The sequence below is a fragment of the Melozone crissalis genome, unplaced genomic scaffold, assembly GCF_028551555.1.
Source record: "Melozone crissalis strain CALT ecotype California unplaced genomic scaffold, PUWL_Pcris_2 ptg000016l_1, whole genome shotgun sequence".
Classification (NCBI taxonomy): domain Eukaryota; kingdom Metazoa; phylum Chordata; class Aves; order Passeriformes; family Passerellidae; genus Melozone; species Melozone crissalis.
The window spans coordinates 45,204,946-45,228,601 of record NW_026535794.1 but is presented as its reverse complement, the minus strand read 5'-3'; the positions used below and the strand labels follow the sequence as shown (position 1 = coordinate 45,228,601).

The window sequence follows — 23,656 nt, the reverse complement described above, 5'->3', positions numbered from 1 at the left end:
TATAGAAATGCAAAAGAAGAATCTATGTCATCAGCATGAACTAGATAATACTACAAAGGGAGGAGCAACTAAAAGGATGGAAAAAACCACTGGTTAGCAAGGACACAAAATAAGAAAAACTGGATATGCTTTTAAAATCCAAAAGTGTAAGTCCATTTTCAGTTAATATAAGTTGACATAATTCCATTAATATCACCCAGTTAACAGTTTTGTTGCACAGGCTAAGTTCCCTGCTTGGAACTGATGCTGTAGGCTTTTTGTTCCTCACAGAGAGGAAAACATTAACTTTTATCTGAACAAGAGGTTCAGGCTTAGACCAGTATAAAGGACTTCAGGTTTTTTTAAGCAACTGTGTTCAGTTTTCTAGCCAGAATTTTCCTTTTTGCATTCTAACTCTTAGAGTACTATTCCTACTCCTTTCTAACTACCACTTACCTTCTTTAACTCTTCCTGGATACTTTTGCCATTTTCCTCCGAGGACAAACTCTCCTTCTGGTTTTCCAGATCTATTCCAGGTTCTGACTCTTGTTCTTCACCAGATGATGTTTCCTTATCACTCATTTTAGCAGCAAGCTGAAATAACCTGGATTTAAGCTCGTCCTCCGTAAGTTCAGGCTTGACATCATGGTGCTGATACTCATTGCTTACATCTGTTTCTGATAAATCATCAAAATCCTACAAAGACATTAGAAAAACCATATAAAATCCTGTGTAGGCATAGAAAGAAAAAGTTCTAGCTATATTTTAGTTCTAGCTATATTTTTCTAGCTTTCTAGAAAATATAGGTATGATCACTCTGCAGGGAAGCCAGAAAGAAAGCACACTAAGTGTTCTAATAAAAAAGGAATGCCAGTAAACCAACACTTGCTGGATTATATTCATCATTCCTTCTAACTTTCATGTTATCTAAAAAGGAACTGAAAATCACTATGTATCTGGGTGCAACTAATAATACATGCCAGTATTTCCAGCACTGCCATCCCTTGCAGGCACAGTGCAGATAAAAGTGTGGTGTGGGAATGAAATAACTGTAACCTGGCAGTTGTGTTCAGCTTTCAGTTGAAAGCTGTGCTTTCATTCCCTGATTGCTTGGTCTTGAGCATTATCCATGTTATTCTTAAAAACTGCTGGAAACAAGTTTTGAAAAACTCCTCTTTTGTTACATGATGTGGCTTAAATTGTCAGCTTTCCCAGTGATTATTTGCATAAGCAGATCCTCTACAGAGATGATTTTTTTTTCCAAATGCCAACCTCTGTGAAGCAAGTTCAGTCTTCAGGAGCACCTTCTGTTCTGAGTCTTGGATCCTTAAAGCTGGGAAACACTTAAAGGGTCAATTAAATACAGTGGGTGCTACAGACTCGGCCACAAGTCCCCTTGGAAGCTGAAGAGAAGAAAAGCAAAATCTTTGCCCCGCATTTAATAAGGTGGAAAGGGGGATAGTTTTGTCAGCCCTTGCTGACAAATTCTGAGAATATCTCATAGTTGTTCTACAAACTAATCCCCAGGTATGTATCAATTAATTTTCTGGATCTGTGCTGTCTGATTAGGACCCAATTTGCCCTGATTTGTACTACAGTCCCTGGAGAGAGACAGGCACCTCCCAGAGCAACCTGTTCCACCTATAGCATTTGCTGCCTTCTGGAAGTGTTCTCTCCCTGATGACTGCTGAGAGAAAGTTTTGAATCATTAGCTTGCTTGGTGCTTCAGCCAAGTCCATGAAATAAGATGGTATTAGGTAGGTTTAAAAGTGACAGATATTTTGAAATGGAACATAGTTGTGCAAAACCACCTAGAAGGTGGTTATGAAGAATTCAGCCTGGGACCAGAGTGGCAGGCACATCTCAGCAGGCCTAGGAGGATGATTTGGAGCAATTCTCAGAGAGGAAATTATTCCTATCTGCCTTAGGTTCTCATACTGTGACAAGACCAGACACTGCTGGAGAGACTAAAATCTGTGTTCTGTCTTCCATTCATTTGGAAATACATAAACAGGAGCAGCTGTAGCAGCACTGTTCAGGGATGAACCAATTACCTCCAGTTCTCACAGGAAATGTTAACTTTGCCCACTCCATCACAAACCATACCCCCAAATTGCTTTTAAGGGATTGACACATCATGTTCATAATGTCAGTTCTCATCTTTCATACAGTAAACTATACTGGAGTGTTCAGCACTTTCACAGTGTTCTGGACAATTTTTGTCAGCAGTTATTTGTAATTCAATCAATTACACAACTAAATTATTCCTTTATAGTTCACTTTCAGTATGCAGAAGGCCCTTTTAGAAAATCAGAATTTGAAGGAACAACAGAAATTTGAGAGCCACAATGGAAGGGGAACCATGGGTTTATGCTGAAACTCTTTTCCCAAACAATCAGCTTCTGCAAAATAAAAAGCTTTTTCTGCTAAAAAGCTGTTCAATGATCAAAAACAAGATTTAAAACCAGTGTGCTTTCACTTCAGTTTTATAATATGACCTTCTCTTATATACATGTAAAAGACTGGTGCATTTGACCTCTTAAATTAATCTCTACCATAACGATGTTTCCTCAAATTGCAAGGGAAGTTTTCTTCAGATGTTTCTTGCACATCACTCCACAACTCATTACAAATATCAGTATTACACTCCAACCAACAATCTGCCAAATGACCAATACTCACAAGTCACTAAGCTACTATTAAAAATACCCCTGAAATCTGCTGCTGAATCAATCAGTCCATCAATTTTTACCCAGGAAAGAAACAATCATAATTTATGTGATATACAGGACAGAAAGCCCAGCCAAACTGTATGCTTGTATTTTATGAGACTGCAGTTTAGTGAAGATACAGCTTATTAAACCTGAGGTATTTATAGCTTGGTATCTAGTCTAAGCTAATTAATGGAACTCCTCTTTACTTGAGTGACCTCCATTTATTTAATTGGTGCCTCCAAAAATTGGTACAGCTCTGATCTACCAAAACCTGGTTTAGGATTACAGCTCTGCACTAGGGGTGTGGGCTTACTCTAGCAGTGTTGAGGAAGACTGAACACAATTTACCTTGAGATCAAGTCTTCAAGGAAAAGAAGAAAATCCCATTCTATGCAGACATTTGAGCAGATCAGTCTTGTACAGACAAGAATTTGTTATCCTGGTTCAGATGAGGTTACAGATGTGTGTATAAAATCTAGTGGAGCAGTGAGGGAGGCCGGCAGTCCAGAGTGGTGGATTTTCCCACACTTCCTCCTCACTTCTGTACTGACAGACTTCACTGTGCAGCTGGACATGCACCAGTCCTCTGGGGGCTTCTTAAATAGATCTGCTTAGCTTTAACTGCTTAGCAGCTTTATTGGAGTAGCAGTGCACAGATACACCCATGGGAAGCCCCACTAGTTAATCTAAAGAATCTGTATTGACAACAGCAATATGACAACTCCTCTCAATCCCCCCAAAATACCAGGCTTCATAGAATCACACATGGCAGCAACTTAAAGATCTTTTTGCTAGGTCTGCCAGCACAGATGAAAGTAATGAGATGCCTTGGCAACTCCAGAGTCTCATTCTGCATTAGCTAAATCTGTGTTTTGAATACATATTGTTTCTTGAGAGCATTGACTGTATTACACTGGGCTCAGGTATGTCTATAACCCGTTTATTAGCTTTCCAGCTTCCTTTAAATGAGTGGGTGGGTTATCTGTATTGGCTAGAGCTGTTAATTCCTGTGTACATGCAGAGATAATGATACCTTACACTGCTGCACTTAGTGGTTTCTGTTAATAGAAGGCTGCTTGATTTGTGTGTTGGGCTTTTCAGATAGTGGCAGAAAATTATTTGTGAGGAGATTATACCTCTTTCATGGACTGACAAGTTAAAAAATGCATTAGCAGCCATGAAAACAATAAAATAAATAAACTGAAAGGTACTACTATTATTAGTGAATAGATCCATTAAATTCTCTTTTACTTTACTGTTCGTGTTTTCACTCTTTCTGGTAAGTTTAATGACATTTTTGTGCCATATAATTGTGTAAATTCCCATTTGCATCAATCAGCAATACATTATGCTAATAACTGCAAACAAGAATAAAGGGCTACCATTTCATCTGAAAACTGAGTTTCTGTGAGGGTCTGGCAGACTGAAACAGCCATGAACCCAGTTTCACTAAAAGAAAATCAAGTGTTTCTATGCAAGCATAAGTCTTTTAGGAGACAATGAAAACAACAAATACACCTTTACTCACAAAAAGTGTCCAAATCCTTGCACACAAATCGCTGATAACTCAATGTAATCAGAGTAGATGGAAACGAAATACAAAAAAAAGATGCTCCAGAACAAAATCTATGTTCAACTATAAATTCCTGTGAGAAAGTTCCCTTCATCTAGGAAACCAAAAATTGGAAATGAAAATTTTTAGAAGAATACACAAACTGTGAGGTTTGCAGGCAGTTTCTCATCAAGAGCCAGAGTGATTTCAGGGAGCTGCTCTCAAAGAATGCATCCCAAGCGCCATCCCGTGGGAGCAGGCAGCCTGACAGTGCTCACCCCTTACCTGGCTGCAGGGCTGTAATTAACAGGTGGGGGCTCCTGATCAAAGAAGCAAACTCATAATGAGGGCACTTCTTTCACTTGAAGCAATTAAGCACTCCAGTTTGCATCAGAAACATAAGAACTTCAGCTACATTAAGCAACAGTCATATCCTTCTCTCAAAAAGATAATGGGAGTCAATAATCATTATTACTAATAGTATCAACTATTATTACAATTACTAATAATAAAAGCAGATAATTATTGGTGGATTAAGTGCCCATTTTTTGTAAGAAGTTACCATTTGAAAAATAATCATTTAAAGCAAGGTTGCATTTTCCAGTTCAGTTACCTCAGAAATATGTCTTTTGTGGTATATAAGCAATCCGATATTACTTATAGCAGGACTGGTTTTATCAGGATAGTTTTCATATCTTGCTTCATGACTGTGTTTATGGTATCTCTACAGACAGCTCAGTAAAGGAGGTTGTTCTTTTACCTCTCATTAAGCAAAAAATTCCACAGATACAGCACATCTTGGTATCTGTTCTCAGGTTTCCCCTTCTAAGGCACTGAAGACTTTAAACAAAAAATTCTCTCTCAGTCACAAAGTCGGCATTCCATTATTGTGTCTAAAATATATTTTTTAAAAAATGCCACAGCATTATCTTAATCTAGGAATTGGATCCTGATTAAAAAATACCCAATTTTAAATTGAAATTCAGTTATGAGTTATGAACTGACTACAGTTTTTCCAGAAACTGTAAGCAGGTTCCATAACTGCTTACAACTCCCTAGACTCAGAATAAAAAAGAAAAAGGGCTTGTTTTCATCTCACTGAGATACCTGGAGAGTAAAAAACAAGAAAGCAACTTTCACTATTTGAAAATTAAAAATGAAACCCCAACTTTTAGACTGATAAACTGAAATCCTGTTCTACAATGATGACGAAACATAATGGTTAACAAATTATCATCTTACTACTACAATGCAGTAAAATAAGATTATATTCCAATGCAGTGAAGTACTGAAAAAGTGTTCCTTTACTGCAACTGACATATAATCAGTTATTCACTGTCTAATATCTTGGTTCAACAAGAGTTTGTATGGTCTCTGCAATCTCTGCATAATCTCATAATGTGAAAAGCTATGCCTCGTTTAAGACCCTGCAGTCAATCTTTCTTAAGGCTATGTATCACTGTAATTCTTTACACACCTGCATTATAATTTTGTAGAACTGTTTATATGTAGGGCTCTCCCTGCTGCAGCCTCAAATCAATCATTTTACCAAGATCAATAAGTAATTCTGGGGAATATATGAAACTCTGACATCCCTTTAATCTCATTTACCTGAGCACTGTAAATGATGTCTGGCTAATTCATTTTCATACATTAAATCAGGTTCCGCACACACATTGCAATTTTACTTGCTTCCTAGAATTGTTCAACCAAATAAACACATGCAAACCCACCCATACATAAACTTCCTAGTGAGAATTTCATTGCTCTGGAAACAGTGGCATGATCTGGAGGCACTGTGCCTCTGCTTGCCCCACTGAGGCTGAGGAAGCAAGGGAGAAGGAAGAGCCTCTTTTAGCCTCAAGGGTAAAATGAAGAGGAGAGAGGGTTAGAATTCTCAATCTTGCACTTTCAGCACATCAGAGAGGTTATAAGAGACAAAGCAACTCACAAAGACTTGGGAAAGAAGTATCTAATTTTCCACTAATTTTGCACTTTAAAGCACACACTAAGATGCTAAAGGATGCCAACACAGATGTTTGGGAAGCACCCTGCCTTTCTGACCTCACCTGGACAAGCGGGGGGTGGGGGGGGTGGTTTAGATTGGATATTATGAAAAAGTTCTTTGTAGAAAGGATTATCCAGCACTGGAACAGGCTGCCCAGGGAAATGATTAATACACCATTCCTGGAGGTATTTAAAAGACATGTAGTCATAGCACTTAGGGACAATGTTTTGTGGTCAGCCCTACAGTGCAGGGTTAACAGCTGGACTTGATGATCTTAAAAGTGTTTCCAATCTAAATGAGTCTATGATTCTATAAAGTCTCCAGGACTTTCTCTGTGAGCTCTGATCTTCCATGCTCTGTATATTGTCTACTGTGACTAGGAAGCCACAATATGAATACAGACACACAGAGGTCACGAAAGAAAGAAAACAAAGTCATAAAGCTAAATGCAGAAGTCTGTGTACAAGATATAATCTTTGTGCAGTCCCTGTAAAGCCTTGTAATTCTGCCTGATGTTCCAGGAAGTCAATAATGGCCACTGATGTGTCATCAGATCACATTATATTACATCATACTTCCCTTTGAGAACTGTTGATTTTAAATATATGAGGACAAAAGTGTGAATGAATCAGTACAGAACACCCTGAACACGCACACTCTGTCCTAAAACCAGATGGAATGGGTCCAGAATTAATGACATCCAGCATTAAAACCCTGCTGAAATCTAGAATCCTAATATTGACTTAGAATCAGCTGTAGTGATGTTTTTCTATAGGAAATACAGGCTAGTAGCACAAGGAAAGAAAAACTGTTCCAGGCATCCTAAATTTGGTCAGATAGCTTTAAGACTGAATCAGGCTGCTTGTAATCAAAAACACGGGGAGAAGCCAGCCCTCAGTTCCTTGCTTCAGGCTTATTATTACCCTGCTGCAGCAATGATGCAGCTTCAGGATTTAAGAGGGGTAGGATGTGGGAAATGGAACTGGACAAGGGGTCAATGTTCTCCTGAGCTTGTATGCTTGCACTGCTAACAAAATTCTGGGGAACAAATGGATCCCTTAATATCAGTCCCAGGTCTGGACAAACTCCAAATAGAGGAGACTTGGCTTTTTGGTTATCCACCTGTAATTTAAATCAAATGTTTGCTGTCTTCAAGCTGTATGAACAATTTTTTGGAGTTTGAGATAGTACAGTCTGGGGTTTTTGCTTGTTTCTTCAGGTTTTGTTTGTTTTCTTAATGAAGAGACAAGTTATTTAAATGGAAGCAGTTTGCAAACTCTCGCCCTATCACATCAGAACTCATCTTAAGATGACCAACTAAAAACAGACATCACTTGGACTGGATTTCACAAAAAGCCCTTTTTGAATTTCTGCTGCTCATTAGCTTTATTCCTTACCAGATTATCTGTAGACACTGCAGAGCAGATTTCCAGGCATATGAGTTATTTCTTATACCAAGAAAACAGAAAAAAAAAAAAAAAAAAACCCCAGCACAACAAAATAAGTGATTAATTAACATTTCTCAGCTGTTGACAAATCCTGAGGGTTTTTTTCTTAAGAGCACTGTATTTTACATCATTAACGAAGTCTTTGATTGGATGAAAGTGGCCTATTTGAGAAAAAGGTAAAGTCTGTCTAACACCCTGCTTTTTCTTCTTCTTACTTAGGAGACATAAGGAAGATAAAGCTTGCAAGAACACTCCACCTCCCACTCATGATTCACATGATATTGCCAGCATGGTTTAATTAGTTTTTCCCATCTCTTTTTGAAAATGCATTTGATAAGCTCAAACACAATTACCTGACTTAAATTCATCTTGTTGGCTTTTGCCTGATTCTTTTCTTCACATAAGTCTTCAGAGATGGCTTTGTTCTTCTTCCACCTTCTTGATCTCTTTTCTAAATCATAATGGACTCCTTCAGTCTCACTGCTGTCTGAATACTCCAAGCTAGTTGCCTGTGGATTGAAATTTACATCTAGTTCTCCATGGAAGTGCTTCTTTTCCATTCTGGGCCTATCCCTTTGAGTTCTGCTTTGCAACCAGAGAAGTTTGCTAGGTCCTTTAGCTTCCTGGGAAGAGTTTACTGAAGATGTTTCCGAATCGGAGAGCAGTGTCTCAGTGTTGGTGTATAACCCAGAGGAGGGGGAGGTCACTGTCTGGCACTGATCGTTGCCATAAGCCCACTCGGTACCATACTGGGAATTGGAGTAATAGAAGTCGTCTGGCAATTGCCGGGGTCTCCGCCGCAGCTTGTTCAAGGCCACGTGCCAGTCATAGTCATCCTCGCTGTCCGAGCCCATCTCGTCATAGGCAGACACAATGCTGGACTCGCTCTCCAAAGCTTTGAACACCTGACTCTTTGGTTTGGCCAGCATTCGAGGACGAGGCAGGGTGACGTTCTGCAAAGCCACCCAGTTTCCATCGGTGCTTTGGAAAACAGAAGGTGGACCTATGGAAAGGAAACGAGAACAGCTGTGATCACACTGTGAGTGGCTGCTTTTACTTGCCACAGACTGAAAGTTTTGACAAAACCAACAAACAAATACAAGTGCTGCTGCCACGTGAACTCTACCATGTTGAAAGCCAAGCTGCCCTACTACTCAGAAGCCACCACTTTAAGTCATGGTTATGACTAAAATGGGAGAATACTTGGACCAAAGTTTTTTTCGAAAAGAATGATTAGGAAAGACTGATGGAACATAAGAACACGGGCATGCATAAATCCTGAATTTTGCAAATGGTGTGCAATTCTGGTCCCCCACATTGAAAATGAAAGATGGAAAAAGAATCAGAGAAGAGCAACATAGGTTGTACCAGGTTCTGAAATGGTGTCCATTCAAGGAATGATTAAGTAGGCCAGAGCTCTGCCATCTGGAGGACAGAAGACTGAGAGAATACATACTAAAAGAGATGGGGGAATCTATTCCAACCTAACTACTACAGGGCATGAAATAAAGCTAGAGAAATCAAGGTTTTAAACAAACAAAAGAAAGTAGTGTGATGCAATGGATACCAGACCTATGGAACTTCTTGCCTAAGGTTGTTGTGGATGCTTGAAATTATCCGTGATAAAACAGAGAGGGCTATGAACATGGAGGAGAAATCCACTAAAATTTACTGAATACAGAAAAGCACTTCTAGCTGAGATAGTAATTAAATTGACAGTTCTAGAGATTCAGAGCCTACTTAGAGGCAGTATGAAAAATACTTACTTTGTCCTAATCTCTCCTAGACTCTTGCTTATGGCTGCTATTGTTGTACCCCAGACTAAATACCAAATGTGCTGATTCTGACACAAGCACTACTGCTCTTGTATCCTTCCACACTTTCAGAATATGTTTTACAATTCCAACATAAAAACCAAAACAAGTCAACAAATATGGCCAGAAAGTGCTCTTTAACTCTCTTAACTCCGCAAATTCTATTTCTTCTAAATTTAGATTTAATTTCCAATCAAAATTGAAAATCCCCCTCCTGGGAAGTATGGATGTGCGATGACTCTGCCTTCTGCAGCACTTGAAAAATATATAATGCCATGGATTTACACAGTAATCCAGCCTACTTAATGAACTTTTCAGACTTAAGGATTCCTCCCATGGGTTCAAATTTGTTATTTTTAGAAACCTACAAAAATACTTAATATAAACCATTGGTTTTCTCATAATGTAAGCAGAACATCACTATTTTCAAACGGACACAATATCTGGGTGGGTTGTAGAATATAATTAGGCATTTTGCATTAGATGGTTACAAATACTAGGATGAAATGAAGATTACTTTTTCCCTGGAGCTGGTCATAAAGAACATTAGTATGCAGTAAGCTGTGCGTAGTTTAAAAAAAAAAAAACAGTCAGAGGTGCACTACCATCACCAAAACACTCCCACAAAAACACAAAACAAAAATTAAATTGCAATTAAACTTAGGAGCTATGAGAGTTTTATGACAACTTTTGCATTTCTTACTCATTTGAATCCTTTTGGCTTGTTTTCACTTCCTAAGTTTTAAGTCAATTTAGAGAACTTGAGAAAATATAATTCTTACTCCTGCTTAAAAGGAAATCAAAATAATACTAGTTCTCTTGTAGCACTGATCAAGCAAGGATATAACGGAAGTCAGGTGTGTAAGGAGAACTAATAATTTTTTATATTAACCCCTGATTTTGGAGAAAAAAAAAATCCAAACAAGCTATCAAGCACAAGAAACTCCTGCTTGTTTACTTTTCTTAACTATACTAACAAATCTAAGTATAGGGTTCTGAGAGAAAGAACTTCCTCTGAGAGAAAGAACTTTCCTTAAAACATTGTTCCTTCAAACAAAGCCAACAGCTCTGCAGGATATAAATCTCCAACAGGAACTGAATTCAGCTGCACCATATTGCACAAAGGTAATGGAGAGCCACAAATTTTTTTTCTCCCCCAAACCATATTCCCTTATTCTATTTAACAACACCACATGAGAAGCAGTCTGCCAACCTCAATTAACTGAAGAAAGGACAGGATACTAGTTGATTACATCTTAGAGGACAAACAGGGTAGAAAGCAACTGAGACCTTTATATTCAGAAAGCTGACTCAGCTTTATCCCACTTTTATTCTACAGTGTCAAGTGCTCCCTTCCTGATTTTCCACAATGAAATCACTTGAAAGAATTTTTTTTTTCACACAATTCTTTGGGCATAAGCTATAATTCATTCATGTGAAAAGGAAAAAAAGATTGAAGAAGTTTCATTGTAAGACTATTGATAAAAGCTCTTGAGTCACCATTTAAACCAATATGAACTGTAACCAAAATTAATTGTGAACTACTTTTTGCCTACATGCCTAAAAGGCCCATTGATGTTACCACACCAAACTCTTCATTGAGATTTCTCTTATTTTCTGTATCATAATACAAAGCTGCTTAATACTGCATAGGTGAGACCACTTTTTACAGATATTAGCACAGTCAGCTATTTACTATTAGCTCAATAGGCACCACACTTTCATCACAAATGTGTTTTTAGATGAAAGAAGCAGAACAAATCCTCTGTGTAGAGTGCCCAAAAAAACCCAGGTCAATTTGTGATTCTGCTGTGGTTAAGCAATTGCTAAATACTAAATTGCTCAACAGTTGAATGCAATGGGATTCAAGTGGGTGCTTAAACTTTAGGAGCAAATTAACTGCTTTACTGAAAATAGGCCTTCCACTAAAATGCCCAGGAGAAAAACACTTCTGACAGTGGGCTGGTTAAGAAATTCACAGAGTAATGCATACTTGGTTAAGTTAGATTTTAGTGCTACTTTAATATTATTCTTACATGGGGGAAGAGAAGTACTGAAATTGTCTAAATTTCAGTCTCCCCAGTTACCAACTGGCATTACAGATAAACAAATTGAACACCTAGCAGCCCCAGTCCCTGGTCGCCGCCAAACCCAAACACACCCTGCAACTGCTTGCACTTGCCAGTGCCTAGTGGGGCAGCTGTGGGAGCTACAGCACCAGTGAACTCACCCCACAAAAGAAGTTTTCTGCTTGTGCAGCTTCATGAACCAGTGTGCTACAGGGGTCAGATGGCTCTACAACTGCTACAAGGGAAGAAGCAAGAATGGGCAGATTCTGCCATGGGATGACAACACTTGGAACCAGGGAATGCTGCTGCAATGAGTTCAGCTCTTCCTCTTGTGCAACTGTAGGGGTAAAAACTAACCAACATTAGAGTGAGGGAGTTGCCTGGTGCTACACTCTTGAGGCCTTGCAAATGCTTCAGCCAGAACAAGAGAGGCAATGGAAATGGGAGCACCCCAAGAGCAGGAGCCACATCTGCAGAAGCACAGAAAGGGTTAGGTTGGAAGGGACCACGGTGGGTCAGCTGGTCCAACCAACCTGCACATGGCACAGGATTGCATCCAGGTTCTTGAATATCTTCAGTGAAGGGGACTCCACAGCATCTCTGGGCAACCTGTTCCAGCGCTTGGTCACCTGCATAGTGAAGAAGTTCTTTCTCATATCCAGGTGGAACTTTCTGTGCATCAGTTTCTGCCTGTTGTTTCTTATCCTATTGTTTGGCACCACTGAGCAAAGCCTGGATCTATCCTCTGACACCCTCCCTTGAGATACTTATACAGATTGGTATCTTCTACAGTTACAACCTGTGTTTATGTGATCTAGAAGTAAGCAGGGAATTGCATTCTATCCAGGGTGCTGATTCAGGCAGGAATGGAGCTGACTTGGAAAGCTGCTCACTATCCATCATCCATATTACATCTATACCTAATGCATGATGACAGCGGTCAGATCCAGGGGAGCTGCTGGTCTGTGGAGTTCCTACACATACAGCTTCCTGAGACAAGTCTGGAAGCACAAGTGAGTAGGGCTGCACAGAACACTGCATTTGTGAATTCATCAGAGTTGAAAATAAAGTTGTAAGGAGGAATTCTAAATGTGAATTATTTTAATGACTGGCTCACCACAAATGCTCATGAACAGTAACCTTGTGTCATGGAAGGGATACAATGGGCTGCAAACTCCCTCAACTGGAGGACAGGTTACCAATGACAAAGAAAGGCCCTTGAGCTCTTGTGTCTTAGAAGCCCTGAAATATATCCAAACCAGTTGTATAAACTTTGTAGCAGCCTAAAATCAACTTCACAAAGACCCAAATTTTGAATACATTTTTTAAAAGAAAGATAAGCAATAACATAGCCCAATGAAATTGTGACATGGCAACATCAAATAGACATTTTACATGTGACCTCTGAAAGCACAAAGGTCAGCAGAAATGCCCTAGAGAAGGTCCTTGCTTTAAGTTGTATTTATTCCACACATGAGTGAGAACCAAAAAAAGAATCTTATTCGTACTAGAAATATTTACTTGTTTCATTTAGCCTGTCTACACTCTTCCAGCTGGGTAAAGCAGAGTGCTTGTGTTCCTTCTGCTTCCTGGACTGTCCCTTTTGCTGCCTCCCAAGGGCCTCGGCCACAGATGATGCAGGGTCTTGTCCTTTACTGGCCATATCTTCACTAGCCAGGGAGAATGCAGACTGAGACCTCTGTGGGATTAAAAATCAGAGAGTGAAATTTAAAAACAGAAGAAGTAAATTGTTCAACTCTTTACCATAATTAGTATTCAGTTACCCATGGAAGTGTGGGATCTGCTAACATCACAAATGGGATTTAATGTATTCAAAAGAATTCAGCATTAAATTGCTTATTTATGTGCATTTCTGATGCTATGCAAAGAGGCAGGAAATCGCTTATACTACCATGGACCAGATGGAGAGAAATAATTAAGGTGAAGTTGTTGGGAATGTGCTTGGTGAGGACTGATATTGAACTGCTTTGACTCAAGTTAGCCAGAAAGGGATCCCATTGTGGTGAGACATGATGATCTATTGTTGGCTCAACAGGCCATCTGGTGTAACAATTTGCAGAAGTTAAAAATTGAAAAAAAAGCAAATAAACAGCCTGCTCCCCAGAAAGAGATATGTAACTCAACTGATTTTAATGCAGAATTCTGTTTGCTAGGACATACATACATAACACCCAATATGCTGAGCAGTTTTATTCTGTTTTACTAATGAAGTCAACTTAGCCTACAATTGCACATCTGTTTAGTTCTAGGAGGGTCACATTTCGAGGCATAACAAGATAAAATAGTGTTGCAATTGTTAATCAGCCTGACTGCTACTGAGGGGGAAGGGACATGCCTTTGGTTCCACATAAACAGATCAGACACTTTAGTTTTGACCTAGGCACAGAGAAGTCAGACAGTTACAGAAGACACATTTAAATTTGTCCCATTCTGAAAAGCTTTTAGTCCTGTCAGTGTCCTGCTGATTTCAGCAGAACTCACACTTGCATATCAAATCACAGATGTAGTTGTAGAAACAAGGCTCTCAGAGCTCGAGTCAAGTTGCCTTCCCAGCAGAGTCAGTAGACCAGATATGCCAGGTTTTCAAGCGGCTCAGCTGCTTTGCACAGGCCAAGTTGGCACTCTCAAATCCTTGTACATTTTTAGTGATGTTCAAAATACAAATAATTAACTTAATGTGTTACTCTCAAAAGGGCGACTCTTTGCCTGTATCACAGGTCTGCTTTGCACTGGTGCAGGTGAGGTAAAGGAGAACTTGCCTTTCAGCTATTTTCAAGTCCCTTAAATTCCCAGAACAGCATAAGCATTGCTGGGAGTCCTGCTGGCTCGAAAGCCACACTTATACCACTTTCTGGCTGCACCTCCTCTCATCTGAAATGCTCCTCTGTGGGACCCATGTACCATGCCAGAAGATTTAATTAACTTCAAATCTTCCTGTATCCTTGGCGCAGCAGTAAAAGGAAACTCAATTAAACACACGGGTTTAGTTTGGCTTCTGAATTGATGAAGAAAAGCCAAAATTATTGCACTAGATATTTTTTATATTTTCTATAGCTACCACTTTGTTAATCTTGTCCATACAAAGACATAGGTCCTAATATGATGCATTGGACAAATTTAGTGATATAAACTATTCACAAGAAGTTTGAAGTAATTTTACTATAGGGAATCTTTCAGGTGCATCACTTTTCCAAGTCAGCCATATTCAGGTGTGTATTTAGTCTGTTCCAAACCTTGAACTACATCTTTCACTGATCAAGATCATCTGAATCCTTCTCAACCATGAAAAAGTAATAAAATAAAATAAAATAATTTAATGCAATGCATACAGGTACAAAAATTGTTTCACTATAGGGAATTTGCTCATGAACTTTGATTTCATCCTGGCAGCATATGTGGACAATATAAACAATTCTGCCACAGATTTGCCACCTGAACTCTGCTGAGTGTTAACCGTGCTGTTGTTCACTTCATTCATTGTAAAGCCAGAACTACCGAACTTGCCACGCTTTCAATAAATTAGTTTTGGTGTCTGCTGCATCTTTTGAAATCTTTGTGTTAAAGTTGTTATATACTGGAAGCAGCAAGTTGTGGTGGCTGTCCATGAATACTCTCTCAGGGCACATTCTTCTTCCATGTGCATATAGCAAACAAGAGAGATAAGAGATGCTGAAGACCCAGAAGAAGGAATAGCCTACAGTTCAATCAGTAGTATCTGTTTTCCCTTATTATCAAAGAACTGGATCTTTAAGAAGAATAATACCAGGAAGAACTTTAGTCTGTAAAACAATAACTGAGATTCCAATAATGAGAGCTATCTTTATGTTTGACAGCTTTCCTGTTTTGTTCAAATGGCAGCTTCTTGTGTGCCTTGTCATCGTTTCATAAACATTGCAGCAAAGTGATGCCATCACAGTGATGGCAGCATCTGCTCTTTGCTCTCAACTCACCTAAGACCTGCCAGCAGCTTAACCCTGACAAGGCAGAACTTGGCAGAGGCTGCAAAACCTCCTGAAGTAGCTGGACACTCCTGCTCCCAGGCTGATGCTTTGGCAGCAAAGCTGCGGCCAGCAGTGCCTGAGCAATTTAAAGCCAGCTCAGGTGCATTCACACTATAGGGCAGATAAGCCCTCAGAGGGACTAGGAGAGACACAACAGCTTAAAGGATTTAAAAAGGAGAAGATGAACAGCCTGAAGGATGAAAGGAACTGAAAAACAAGGAAGCAGAGAAAAGAAATTGGACACAGTCCCATGTGGTGTAGTAGCCTAGGATCTGAAATAAACTCAATCAAACAAGCTTATCTAGCAAAAAGCTGATTTTTTAAAGTTGTGTGCTAAAACTTTTGGGTCGATCACAGGAAGGTTGCTCTCCACAGTTTGCAAGGTCTCTGTGGAGCAGGAAATTGGTATTAGGCAGGAACTACTGCTAAGAAATTTTCCCAAGAAATCCAGTTGAAATACAGCAAGGAGTAAGGCTTGTGGTGCCTCCAAAGCTTAGCTTGAGGCCATCCTCATTATTTTTCTACACTTTGTGTGAATTTTTGATAAAATCTGTCTTGGACTGCTCTGCAAGATATACTACCTCTTCTCACTGAGGATGGTTCAATGTCAAAGAAGGCTCAAGGAGAGAAAAGTAATGGCATGATAAAATAGCTTGGCTGCACCCCTACATTTAGACCCTGAAAAAGGGAGACGTTGAACTTGCACTCTTCACTACTACATTTGCAGGTCTCTATAGTTCTTGTATCTGGCAAGACTGAAATGATCGAGGAGTACCAACGTTCTGATAAGCTGCAATTCCAAAGAAGAATACATAAAAGTGGAGGATTAGGTTATTTCTTGTTCTGAAATTTAGTTTCAGGTAGGGCTGGAGTGAGATAATAGAATTGTTTTACTCAGACAAGCAGGGATGGAAAGAAAGCATAAACATTAATCTCTGAGCAGTGCAAATCACTGGTAGCACTGATAATGACAGAAAAAAAGTGTGTCAATAGCCAAGCTTGGTGTAGGAATAGGACAGAAGCACATTCTGGCATGAGAACAATCCAGTCTAAATTGACTGTATTTTTCAGAGCACGAAAGCAAATGTTTGTGTACAAGTTAATCTCCAATCAATTAGCAGCCCGAGTCAGGACTCTATCTGAAATGCAAATGACCTCAAGACCTCTTTTTGTTGTTTTTGCAAATCAAGAGCAAACTAGAAAGATAGTTATTTGGTGAGACACAACACAGCAAAAGCCCTCATCCTGGCTGGCACACTTGCATCAACCTAAACTCAGCCAGCACCACTAACTCCCCAGCCCTGCAGCTGCAGCATGGGCTACATCCTCCTTCCCTGTGGGTGACTTCACTGCTGCACTGACCTGTGCAGGCAGCAGAAGCACACATTACTGTGCTGCATCACTGCTTCTCTTCTTCACAGAGGAAACAGGTCATCTGTAGAGCCACAGGAGATGTCTTTTCTTTGGGGACATTTGTAGAGGAAGCAAAACACTGAAAATAAGGGAGCAGGCTTGAGAAGCCTGCCTGGGGGCTGATGGTCCATGTGGTTTCCCTGTGAATGGATGCACAGAGGTACTGGAGGTAAGGCTGGCTACCCTGATAGGCTCTTAGATCAGTTTGGTTTGGAACAAGGGATTTTTACTGACCAAATGAAGGAATCATGTCCCTCAAGCTTTATCAACGGCCTACATGCTTGGATTGCATCAAGATCTCAGGGCAGAAGAACTGAAAGTGTCCAAAAAAATACAGGAGTCTAGATACCATTTTCAAAATAAGGCAGATATGTAGGAACTTTGGTTTTGATTTATAAAGATGTGAGATGTCAAGAAAGGAGCTAAAGATACTTGGTGTATTTCCTAGCCAGAAGTTCTGCTTCCTCAGCAAACAAAAACCCCAAGCCATCCACCAAGTGCTATTTTAGGTGTATTTAGGTGTTATAAATGACAAGGCTGCCCTGTACGTTTGCAGTTGGACACTGCTGGTTTCTGCAGCAAACTGGTGCATCAGCAGATGGCACTGCGGCCCCACAGATCATTTGCTGTGCTCTGCACACACCCCACAGAGGCAGCTGCTGCACGCTGGAGTGCTGGGCAGCACAGCACAGCTCACAAAATACAGCTGGGGTATTGACATGCACTTCCAGACACTTGAGTTAGATGAGTTCCCCGCCAAATCCTGCCTAGTGGCACCTCCTGTGACATGTTTGTTTCAATTACAGACACATTACCATCCTTTATTTTTTTTTTTTAATTCCTCTTCATGGATTTCTGTTGCATAGTTTATGTTTGAACTCCCTTCATTTTTCACTGAACTAGAACTAAAAGGAATCATCTTATTCACTGATGGCATTCAATAAAAAAAACCTAAAAGACAAAGTGGCTTGTGAAGATTAAAGAAGGAAGGAGTGAATAAAAATAATCCCATCTTCCATTCCTTAATAAATATAAATATTCCATTTTCTATCAGTAACAATTTACGAGCTCATTCTTCTGAACACAGAATAAATAAAAGCAAAACAAGTAACCAAAAGCAAGAACAACTTTATAAACCATTATAAAGAATATTGAGTCTAATGTTGATAATCTATAGATTCTTTACCTTGAAAAACTGCCTTATATGTATGCATTTTGTTTAGAGAGACAACATGAAGATTTTGCAATAAAAGATGAAGAAGTTTGGGTTTTCACCAAAAGATGAAAAAGAATTCCTCTTTCTCCTAAAGAAAAGCCAAAATGGTAATTCAAAAGAGGTCACAAAAGCATCTGATGGGACTTTAGAACTGGATCATGCATGTTTTTCCCCCACTTCCCTCTTATTTCACCTTGTTTCCACTATTACATTCCACTCTTCATTCTGGTAGAACTAGTGAAACAGTAATTTATTCTGCAATTATTTGGAATAGGCCAAGGACTCTTCAAGGTCCAGGAGGGACTGGGAACCCTGGGTGCCACAGAGCAGCTGCAGGGTCACCACAGTAGGAGCCCTTGCAGGTACAGGGACGTCAACACCCATGCTGAGGACAGGTACCTCTAGATTTGGGCAAAACTCTGAATCCTGTGCTGGGCAAGCTCTGACCTGAGTGGCAGCTGCCAAGTTGGGCTTTGAGGACTACCTTGTTTATTAAGGGAATCAACCTAGAACTGATACATAAACTCAGATGACTTAAACGCAACCTTATTGATCCCCTCTGCTCCCTTGCAAATTCCGCAGCTATGCCTGCCAGTGGTGCAGCAAATCCCCTTCTCAGCTGTGCTCTGTGAATGCAATCAATGCACAGACAGAACCAGTAGGTCTGGTAGCAAATACAGTAGCAATCCCTAAGCATTAACAGCTTATGCATCCTTTGGTAAGAAAACTCCCACACCAGGAAGGAGACAGTATGAGCTTGCAAATGATGCCACTCTGCCACAGCCTATTTATCCTGGAAGTGATTTTTGCTCTGCTCAAATGTATGCAGTCCAGACATCTAGCAGTGGGAGTGAAATACCAAGGGTTTTGAGCATCTGTTCCTTAGTTAATCTTGTATGTGGAAAAGGATCTGTTAACAACCTTCTAAAAAAGGGCAAGAACAGGCAGATTTTCACACTCAATCGAAAGAAAATTCCCTCCTAACCACCCCTTATGGATATCCCATCCATGGGGCAAGCCCTTGAACAGCGGGTTGGGAGAAAACAAAGATGACTGGTCCCTCTCCTGCAAAAGGCTTAGAACATATGTCCTTCAAGGGTCTCCCCAAGCTGGCTTTTTGTTCACTACTGACAGACATATTCTGGTTGCAAATGATTGTTTTCATTCTTCTACTGGGCTCTTAGACATCTGATTCCCTTAAAAGCATTGCTCCTTTAAAAATACTTCAAAAATAATGATTAGCTCATCAGGAATGGGTCTGTCAGAAGACGAATGCACAGCTGTGTGGTAATATGTAGAGCCACATTTGGGTGCACATTTATTTTGGGTCAGTTCAGATTAGCTGACCTTGATTAACCAGATGGAGAGGAGGGTTGTAAGGGAGAGAGACAAGAGGTTATTCCTCAACAAATGCTGGTGGGCATGCCAGTAGCTCTACACCATCACCTATAGCGTAAAAAAAAAAAGAAAAAAAAAGCTTGCCCACATGTGAAAGTGCTACTGCTTTGTTTGCAAGAAATTTGTAAGCTAGTAATAATGGATATTTCATATTGATCTCAGAATATGAGTATAACATCCCTTTATTGTACTTCTGAGGTTAACAATTTAGGGAAGGGCTAGGAGCATAAAATACCATCATTTGATCGATGTAATGAATTTTTGTGAGCAAGTCTATAGAAGTTTGTGGAACAAAGGTTACATATACCAATGCAACTGTAATCCATGCAATGCCTTTACAAGGTACTCTTATTCATTTAGCCATTACTGCTCCTCACATGTTCCCCCAGAGCCCATTCTTTTTCCCTTCTCCCACACTTTGAATGTTGTATGACATGTTCTGAAAAAACCTAAACAAATGAAACTAAGAACAAACAGGGAAAAGACTTCCCAGTTTGAAGACACTGAGAGCTCAGTTAGGATCCAGTGGTGACAGTATTGCCATTTTACTTGCAGAAGAGAAACAGGAACAGCAAAAGCCAGATCCCTGCTTCTGGTGCAGGACAGGAGGATTTTGCTTTGCTAATAGCACATCTCTCTGGAAGAGTGCTTGTATATAAGAGGGTAGGGGGAGGAGGTGAGTTAGCACCCATGTTTCAGGTCTAACTGCAGCCTTACACATAAACACACCTCTTTTTCAAGTGAATACTCTTCACTAAACACATTATTCTTTTTTTATCCATCTCTAGGTGTCTCAGTTCCCTGCACAGCCTTTCATGTCCTGTTCGGATCCTCATCTACAAAGCTGCACTCAGCACAGCACTCGCCCATCAGAGAGAATCACTGTATGCCCTACTCAACACCAGAGGAAGCCTGAAGTGTTCTGTGTTTATTTACTTCTTCCTCTGGCAATATACACCCTGATTTAATTTAAAAACAAAGTAAGGTTTGTCAGGCAGCCCAGCTCTGAGCATCACAGGTTTTAAGTTAGACCTGAAAATTCTGCGAAACCCAGGAATGTATTATGATAGCATCTTTAAAACAAAATGAAGCTGAAAGAACAACATATGAGCTTAATTATTTGGAAAATTACATTATACAATTACCACCCTTCTCTGTCCTTTCTCCTATTCCCTTGCATGCCTTAAAAACTATCTTGGCTGGCTGACAGTAAGTGCAATGCAGCTGAATGTAGGCCTGCATGGGCTCGGTCATGTAGCTAGCATCCAAAACTGTCTTGGAAGTTTGTCATTGGATGGATAGTACTGTGAAACCAAAAATCAGTAATGTTATGCTAGAGACACATCTCAAGAAGAATTACAAACTCAAACTACACAGACAACTTTAAAAGACAACAATGCTGTAGTGTTTAGCCTTGCACTGATTATTTAGCCACCTGAGCCTTGAAATCTGGCACTAGTTGCTGAGTCAGAATCAGAGACTAGTTGCATCCTATCCTTCTGCAGGATTGGAAGGAGGGAAATCAACCAGATTACCATGGACAGAGCCTTCTTAATCTGAAATCCAGATTGTTTTTCCACCGAGATTACAATGTCACAGTGTCACCTGTGGAGTCAGCAGATGCCAGTATCATCTGTAACCTGGAAAGTATTTAGAGAAAGCTGGATCTTCAAATAATAAATATTAATGAAAACAACACATTATTTTTAGAACACCAAATGCTTTTCTATCTCAAAATGCACTATTCTTTCCCATTCTGTGCAAAGATGATGGCACTGCAGTTGGCTTCTTTCAAAGGAAACAATACAGCAAATAACCCATTGGGATCCAGCTGATGAACTTCTGGATAAATGCACACCTGCCTCACTGGAAGTAGGTCCCAGGAATACATGCCATGCAACCTTCTGATGCCAGCTCCTGTATAAAAGTTAAAAGCTCCATCTTCCCTCTGACATGACACATTTATTTATTAGACATAAATATGATGTTTCTGATGCAGTCATTGACAGGTAGGAACTGATGTCAGCTGGTATCTACAGTGCTATGCCTCATAAATCTGAAATCCCTCTCCCACTATGCTGCATGACTGCTAAACAGAATTCCTCCTCAAAAAGGTTTCCTTCAAGCACTTTTGTTTGTGAGAAACCTTAAAAGGTACAGGGCACCTGCAAAACCTCTGGAGATTTCCAAAGCAGTGCTAAACCTCAAGTTTGTGGAAACTTCCTTTTCTTTAAAACAAATCAAATGGCGGAAAAAAAAAAGGAAGAAAAAATAAACAACTTTCAATACACTTTGGACCTTAAAATTAGCTTAACCAGTATACTTCTGCTTCCCCTGAGATGCATCATAATGTGTATTTAATGAAATCCTCCTTTTCCCTATATCCCTAGCTGTTTTATATACTATAAATTATGGATGAGCTTCTGTTTATATATGCAATCTTTATGCTGTAAAATAAAGACCACTAATACAGCACTTAAAACACACCAGGGTGCCTTCACTCCATCAATGTTTAAATGGGATACAATTTGCCAACTGGTCGTTTGCTCTCTGGCTGGCAGTGATGTATGGCAGGCGAACTGGACTGAGAGAACAGAGGAGCATCCACCCATTGCTCTGCACTCCTCCTATCCCAACACTGCACAGCCTTTGCTTATTGGTAATGAGAAACAGATGGTGCCATCCATCTCTTTTTATGAGACGAGGAAATAAAATATTCAGCCTTGTTTCACTATTTTTAGCCTGGACGAAGTTTCTCAAAGAAATCTAAGATGGAAAAAAAGGAGAAGAGAATGTCTATAGCTACTAGCACACTACAATACTGCAGTTAAACAATCAATACTATAGTTTGGAAGGGGCAAGTGGGGAATTTTTACTTATTTAATCACATTTTCAAAGCAAGTGGTTTTGGATGAGCAGGGAGATAATGCAGGGCTTCCTGAGACCACTGAAGTTTCTGGCTGATATGGATGAGCTGTACACAAATAGCTGTGATAAAAAGAAAAATTTCCTGGCAGGTGAAACCACAAGGTGATATCTGTGATTATTACAGCACCCCCTGACTCTGTAAGAAGTGACTTTGGTAATAAAAAACAATGCAACAATAAACATGGTTTTCAAAAGGCCAGTGTTACAGCATACAATTGTCATGTATTTTATCTTATTATTTTCATTGCACTAGCAAAACCACATATATTATCTTCTGCACAGAAGACAAATTCCTCTAAGAGAAATTTTCAGTATTAAATTATGAAATTCTGACTGCCTTAAGATTTGCTATCCTTACCTCCCTTTCCCTGGCATGTCTTTCTGTTAATCATGTTTCTTCTTTCCTTTGATTTAATCTATCCTGCCTTTGCTAATTTGTTAGCCTGTATACCAAAGAAGTACTCGAACAGGGGAAGTTCTAGTTAAATAACCTTTACTGGGAAACACATTCGTGTACCTAACTGTCACAATAATAGTCTCCTTGGATAGCTTTGATAGAAAAAAAAATGAAAACTTGTTTTTCTTCTTCCTTCCCTTTGGATTGTTGTGGCTACTGTGTCTGTCCACAAAAACCTTGCTCTATCAGGTGTTACACTAGGAACACCTGAGCTAATTAATCTGTTGCAGGAGATCGCTTGTTAGCTGTGGTGTGTATTGATATTAAAAAGTTTTTATCATTACAGGCAGATCTCTGCCTAATCTAAGTCATCACACACAGATCAATATTAGGATGTATATAAGAAATCAAGAGTTTGGGTTTTTTTGTCACTTAATGTCATCAGTTAAGAACTAAGAAAACTTCACTTATTGTAGTGGAATCCAAGACTTGCTGTTACAGACTTGGACTCAAGAGTTCCTGGGAGACAGTAAGAAGCTTTGCCTAGAATGGGCATAGGGCTTCTCTGCCAGCTTCTGTAGAAGCTAGGTTTTGTTATGGAAAGAAAAAAAAAATTGCAATTCTTTTGGCAGAAAAGATAACTTTGTCACACAATATACAGAAGAGAAAGTGGTGCGGTTTAGTCTTGCGAATCTACT

At 39.6% G+C, this 23,656-nt stretch overlaps 1 protein-coding gene across 6 annotated transcripts in view; it reads right to left on the bottom strand.

Annotated features, from left to right (window-relative positions):
- Nucleotides 1–23,656, bottom strand: part of MYRIP (myosin VIIA and Rab interacting protein) — a 204,593-nt gene that overhangs the window by 23,043 nt on the left and 157,894 nt on the right. For 3 of the 6 annotated variants that reach the window (XM_054273385.1, XM_054273384.1, XM_054273386.1), the window contains exons 9-12: nt 13,106–13,283; nt 12,118–12,213; nt 8,055–8,704; nt 436–675 (exon numbers count right to left, since the gene is read on the bottom strand). In XM_054273385.1, the coding sequence (XP_054129360.1) occupies nt 436–675; nt 8,055–8,704; nt 12,118–12,213; nt 13,106–13,283 (1,164 nt within the window). The remainder of the gene's footprint in view (nt 1–435; nt 676–8,054; nt 8,705–12,117; nt 12,214–13,105; nt 13,284–23,656) is intronic. The other 3 variants (XM_054273388.1, XM_054273387.1, XM_054273389.1) reach the window with 1 other exon arrangement.